Source organism: Lottia gigantea, assembly GCF_000327385.1.
Source record: "Lottia gigantea unplaced genomic scaffold LOTGIsca_1, whole genome shotgun sequence".
Lineage (NCBI taxonomy): Eukaryota > Metazoa > Mollusca > Gastropoda > Lottiidae > Lottia > Lottia gigantea.
In genome coordinates, this window is record NW_008706746.1 from 8,689,954 (window position 1) to 8,696,944 (window position 6,991).

Genomic DNA, 6,991 nt, shown 5'->3' on the forward strand with positions numbered 1-6,991 from the left:
CCTTGGGGTTCAGCAGTTTTTCAACTCTTGTGCTTTCTGCTGAGCGCTATTTGGCCATCAAATATCCACTCAAAATGAAGAAATTGTGCAGTGTTAGCCTTATTTTCATTTTTGTTGCTGTCAATATCTTTGTTGCATTTATTACAACTTTACCAATGTTTTTAAGTTATCAAATTAAATCGGAAATTTTTCAGAATTTGACTGTAACAATCGCAAGTTTAACAGATTTTGGAAGAACCAGAAATTATCCATGCTTTTTCAATTATTATATAATTCCTATTGGCTGGTACATAATACCCTGGATAATCTTGACTATTGTGAATATTCTATTATCCAGAGAAGTTCAGAAATCTTCCAGATTTAGAGTCAGTGTTCCTAACATAGTGAATCCGAACCGGAATTTGTCCGTTCTAGTCATAATGGTAGTAATGGTGTACATGGTTTGTAATTTTCCAATTTGTGCCGTCGCTTTCTATCGGCTAATGACTAAATCAAGTGAAGAATGTCTCCATGAAACAAGGGAGATAACTTATCCAAATTTAACCAAGCCGTACATCGTTGGAACAGCGTTGGCCAATATTCTGGTCGTATTTAACAGTTGCTTGAACATTCTAATTTATTGTTTTGTAGGAAGCAAATTCCGAAAAGATTTGAAAAAGATATTTTTGAGTAAATGCTGCCGAAGGCCACGAACACTTCATATCAACAGCACGATTCATATTACGTTGCCAAGGGAAACAATGGAATCTACTATATCAGGAAGCTCGAGAAGTACACATAGCTGACTAACAACACCCCAGTCAAGTCCATGTGCCACCATCCCGGAAAATAGTTCGGGTATAGAACTTCCTTTACGTGTAAATATACTCCCACTGGATACCCCTTTAGAGCAAAATGAAACAATAGAACATGAAACTGCGCTTTAAAATTTGCATCATTTGGATATTACCTGGAGAAAATAAATTTATATCTACGTTTTAAATGATAATTATAAATTATAGATTTATTTTTTGTCTGTCAACCTCTAATGTTGTAAACTTATTCTAGAATTGCTCTATCAACTACCAAAAGCAGAGTTTAGCATCATACATCGCATCATTTTCAGATTTGCTGACATGGTCAGTGACAGAGCAACATCTGTTCTTCTGGAGGAAGCATGATCCTTCTATCTAGAACACACCACAAGAGTTCATTGACTATATTGAAACTGTCCTCACGGGTTAATGTTACTATGGATATAGCATTGGAATATGTCCTCATAGCTGTTATTTGGGTGAACTGGTCACAGAAATGCCTCTTCGACACCATTTTGTTTTAGAGTCTGTCAACTTTTTAAAAAGCAGATTTTGTGATATTGACGTCATCAAGCGCTTAGTTAGAGTAGAATTGCTGAAAACCACAGGTGTCTTGACTTGACTTGAATGTCCAAATCTATTCAAAATGCATCAACTCTGTGGAGTCATCAAGGTCGCAAGCCTCACATACTGCGTCTGAGAGGGTTCCTCCAAGAAACTTTATAGCAAATTGAATTTGTTTGATGCATTCGTACACATGTTTTGGGGCAAAAACGTTTCAAAATATTTCTAAATTGTTAATATAAGAGTAGGGGTATAATTCAGGATGAAAACCATTTTTTCTATGGGCAATTTCAAACACCATGAAGTTGCCAATCAACAAAATCAAATATTTTCACTCAAATGACATGTGAAACAAATGTAAAATTGCTATCTACTTCATTATAACATATTGATAAATCATAGTTATATACAGCTACATCGAAAATATTTGAACAAGAACAAAACACCCATTCAATTATAAATGTACTCTTCTAAATATGCACTGTATCAAGTTTACTGCAAATATGCATAGGAACGATTTCATTGCAAGATTGAGAGGTGTTTATTGGGTGATTGTAGATGTGATAAGGCCTATTTATAATTATAGCAAATTGAAATTCTAATTCATACACATATTCATATTTTAGATCTTTACTAGAATTATTTTTAGTTTATATATCTAATTCTGTGGTCTTGACCAAGTAAAAGGTGATTAGGAGCAAAACTGTGAGCTGTGAACACTTTTACTGATTAGCTTAGCTTTCTTCTCCTTTCCAAAATAGGTTTCCAAAATGGGCTAAAAAAAAAACATGGCTGCACTTTCACTTTACTAACTATATGTATTTCTAATCAATTTGATCAAAACCAGACTTTTCTTCGCGGTGAAATTTTTGAATTTACATTATCAACTATCATTGTTTTTCCTGTATACTCGTACTTATTAAGTCAGATGTTTTAAGTTATGTTTTACTTGAAATAAATTGATTTAAGGATTTGTGAAAATATTACGCAAAATATTCCCATCTTCGTTCTATCTGATTATAATCTTTTAAAAGGATAAAATAAGATGAGCAGGGGCTTTTAAAGCGTCGTTAACGAGAACAAACGACGCGACGCTATTTCTTTATTCTTCAAAGCATTATAACGTCATAATCAGTAGCTTAACTGTTTTCACCAGATAAGCTGCGTTTTTCAAGTTATCTTGAAGATTTTCGGAATATTTTGGAATATTTTCGTAAGAAGATGAAGAATTTAACAGTTCCTGCTGTTTTTGAGGTGGAGTTGGATCCTGGTGAGTTTTCTTTTGATATTTATGATTACCCATCTTCTTCTGTTATACCAAAGTACCAAATTAATCCTGGAAAGGCTATGCTAAGAGGTTTTGCATGCCTGGGCCAAATAAATAACGTGAAGGTTCAATCGTAAAATATACCCAAAATGAAGAATTGGTTGAACAAAATGCTTTAATCGGTGTTTTATTTTTTCAGACAACAGCAATAAACCTAGAAAAACTTTACCAAGGACAAAATTTACCACGTCGCCACGTCTTGCGGTTGAATCGGATCTTGGTATCTCCTTAAAAGATGACAGTCAAAAACGTACAACAGAGGACGTTGCGAAATCAGCCACAAGTCAGCTACCATTTTTTGTCGCAGACGACTGTCGTGACTTGCCTCATCAAGGTAAAAGTGAAGGTGACAATTTTTTTGAAAGCGTCTGGGTATCAAAAACGAACATAGACGCTGTATTGGTGGAATTGTCTCGTATGAATGAAGAACAACTTGCAATGAGGATCAATGGTGGTACAAAAAAAACAACTGCTAAAGAAACTGCTTTGTCGATAGGAGATTCCAGTCCACAGGACCTGAAGCGAACAGTTTCAACTGCTGTGTCATCTGGATTTCCTCGTCCAGATGTCAGTGATAGATTAAAGCTCCGGCCATCTTTCGCTGCTAACGAATTTCTAGAAGAAACTAAAAATTCAGAATATAAATTGCCTGAATATGAAAGAACCTGGTCATCTGGAAACGCTATAGACCCTGTATTGATGGAAATGTCCTGTATGACTGAAGAAAAGCTTGCAATGAGGATCAATGGTGGTACAAAGAAACCAACTGCTAAAGAAACTGCTTTGTCGATAGTAGATTCCAGTTCACAGGACCTGAAGCGAAGAGTTTCAACTGCTGTGTCATCTGGAGTTCCTCGTCCAGATGTCAGTGATAGTTTAAAGCCCCTTTTCTTTTTTATATTTTATATTGAAGTATTCTTATTTATATTTTGTATATTTTGGTAATGTATTTCTTAGTTTTGTAAATTTTGTGTTACATATCCCTTTAAAGGTACTGCAGAGAGAACTGCGCTTAGGATTAACCCTCAATCCCCCGTGATAACCTGTACCGTATTGTACTGACAAAATGAATCACAATATTTGCATTTTTTTGTGAAATAAACAATTGTTCTTCAGCACGGCAAAGGTTAATAGAGGCAAATAGTGGGAATTATATGTATCGGGACACTGATAGCAGGAAGCACGGACGTCTGATTGAAAATTGGAATCGTGCGAATTGATGCTGTCAGTGTCCGCGATACTCATACAAACATTTAGAAAACCTCTTTATAATCTCTTTAAGTAGAGTCCGATTGAATCTTAGTTAATTGGTTTACAGAGGAACCTTACTATGGGATATACCATTTTTGATGTAGATGGCCAGACCCCACCAATTTGATGGTTGGGAGCATTAGGTTTATTTAATCTGATCATTGTATAACCATTGATGATAGGGTCTTTATTCCGTGAACAGAGCTTGGACTCTTGGAGAAAAACGGCATCATACTGCTTCCTTTGTAGTAGCTGTACCATTTGGGTCTTTCGTTGAGGTACATTCAGACTTAATGAAAGAGTATGGGTTTAGCATGGAGTTTGGGGTGCATTAAAAACCTCTACGTCCATCTCCGTTACTGAGCCAGTGGGCAGTGGTCTAGCTAGCGAGGTGCTTCTAGAACGCTCATTAATGGGTCTGGAGCCTGTACTCCTACAGATGCTCCTCGACTGACGAGAATGGCCACTCGTGGATACCGCCTTTACTTTTCGTGGCGTTTCCATTGATTGACCCACTACGTCGGTTTTCGGAACATCCGTACTGGATCTTTGGTTTGGTAGCCTTGGTTGGTGGTTGTTGGTTTGTGACGTGGTCGGCACACACTTTAGAAACTGCATCCATGATGTCTTTAGGGTTGATTTCACCCGCCTTAGTTCTGGAACTGATTGCTACTGCAACCAACCTGTAACAGAAATTAAAAAATTTATTTTCATCCTTAAATTCCGGCGTGAATTCTTTCGGACTTTAAGCATAGTAAATTAATTAAGTCAAATGTTTTAGGTTTTGTTTTCGTCGTAGATTTACTTGAAATGAATTGATTTAAGGATTTGTGAAAATATTACGCAAAGCGCAAAATATTCCAATCTTCGTTCTATATGATTATAATCTTTTAAAAGGGGCGGGGCTTTTACAGCGTCGTTAACGAGAACAAACGACGCGACGTTATTTCTTTATTCTTCAAGGCATTATAACGTCATAATCAGTAGCTTAACTGTTTTCACCAGATAAGCTGCGTTTTTCAAGTTATCTTGAAGATTTTCGGAATATTTTGGAATATTTTAGTAAGAAGATGAAGAATTTGACGGTTCCTGCTGTTTTTGAGGTGGAGTTGGATCCTGGTGAGTTTTCTTTTGATATTTATGATTACCCCTCTTCTTCTGTTATATCAGATTACCAAATTAATCCGGGAAAGTCTATGTTAAGAGGTTTTGCATGGCTGGGCCAAATAAATAATGTGAAGGTTGAATCGTAAAATATACCCAAATGAATAATTGGTTGAACAAAATGCTTTAATCGGTGTTTTATTTTTTCAGACAACAGCAATAAACCTAGAAAAACGTTACCAAGGACAAAATTTACTCTAGATCTCCAGGCTTTGACCGAAGTCGAACACGGTTACGCAGATGGACAAGAAGCTAATAATAACTGTCAAGAATCGTCACGTCTTGCGGTTGAATCGGATCTTGGTATCTCCTTAAAAGATGACAGTCAAAAACGTACAACAGAGGACGTTGCGAAATCATTTTTTGTCGCAGACTACTGTCGTGACTTGCCTCATCAAGGTAAAAGTGAAGGTGATATTTTTTTTGAAAGCGTCTGGGTATCAAAAAAGAACATAGACTCTGTATTGGTTGAATTGTCTCGTATGACTGAAGAACAACTTGCAATGAGGATGAATGGTGGTACAAAGAAACCAACTGCTAAAGAAACTGCTTTGTCGATAGGAGATTCCAGTTCACAGGACCTGAAGCGAACAGTTTCAACTGCTGTGTCATCTGGAGTTCCTCGTCCAGATGTCAGTGATACTTTAAAGCTCCGGCCATCTTTCGCTGCTAACGAATTTCTAGAAGAAACTAAAAATTCAGAATATAAATTGCCTGAATATGAAAGAACTTGGTCATCTGGAAACGCCATAGACGCTATGTTAGTGGAATTGTCCTGTATGACTGAAGAAAAGCTTGCAATGAGGATGAATGGTCGTACAAAGAAACCAACTGCTAAAGAAACTGCTTTGTCGATAGGAGATTCAAGTCCACAGGACCTGAAGCGAAGAGTTTCAACTGCTGTGTCATCTGGAGTTCCTCGTCCAGATGTCAGTGATAGTTTAAAGCCCCTTTTCTATTTTATATTTTATATTGAAGTATTCTTATTTATATTTTGTATATTTTGGTAATATATTTCTTAGTTTTGTAAATTTTGTGTTACATATCCCTTTAAAGGTACTGCAGAGAGAACAGCGCTTCGGATTAACCCTCAAGCCCCAGTGATAACCTGTACCGTATAGCACTGACAAAATGAATCACAATATTTGCATTATTTTGTGAAATAAACAATTGTTCTTCAGCACGGAAAAAAGTGGGAATTATTAAAGAGGTTTTCTTAACTTTTTACGTGTATCGGGACACTGATAGCAGGAAGCACGAACGTCTGTTTGAAAATTGGAATGGAGCGAATGATGCTATCAGTGTCTGCGATATACATACAAAAATTTAGAAAACCTAGGTAGGTAGGTAGATGAAAAGTTAACGTTCGCTTCCAGCGGATGCTGATATCGCAAACTAGGTAGTTGTTGGTAGTTGGATTGGTTCAAATTAGATGATTCTGTTTTGTTGGTTTGGTTGTTGATTCTTCGTTAGATCTGGTCAGGTCGAATGACATGGCGTCGAAACTCGGCCCTTGATGGTGTGGCGTGATCTCCTTCATTCGTCCAAACTCGTTCTGATCATTGTATTTCTTGTTGATTGGTAGTCGAATGGTAGTCGTTGGTTTGGTTAGATTATCTGTTGGAAAACTAGAAGACCTGAAAAAAAAGAGTGAGAAAAGAGGGGGGGGGGGGGAATAAAAGGGGGGAAAAGCTTTCAACAAAAGGGGGAAAGATGTTCTCTGATGTTTCTGCAATGAAACTTGTTAAATTGATTGGATATAATTAAAAGTGTTAAGAAACATTGAGTATAAAATCTTAACCTATCTGATCAAGGCAGATTTGCTTATAAAATGGAAGACGAGTTCCATTATCGTATACCAGTGGTCCGTGGATGGAGCCTAAAACATTCT

General features: G+C 36.7%; 1 protein-coding gene across 1 annotated transcript; it reads left to right on the forward strand.

Annotated features, from left to right (window-relative positions):
• Positions 1-2,579: 2,579 nt before the first annotated feature.
• LOTGIDRAFT_228140 (hypothetical protein) lies at positions 2,580-6,128 on the forward strand (the record flags this gene model as incomplete). Its single annotated transcript, XM_009045945.1, has 3 exons — positions 2,580-2,628; positions 2,825-3,368; positions 5,552-6,128. 3 exons carry the CDS (start codon positions 2,580-2,582, stop codon positions 6,108-6,110), a joined length of 1,152 nt encoding a protein of 383 aa, XP_009044193.1. The 3' UTR covers positions 6,111-6,128.
• Positions 6,129-6,991: the final 863 nt, after the last annotated feature.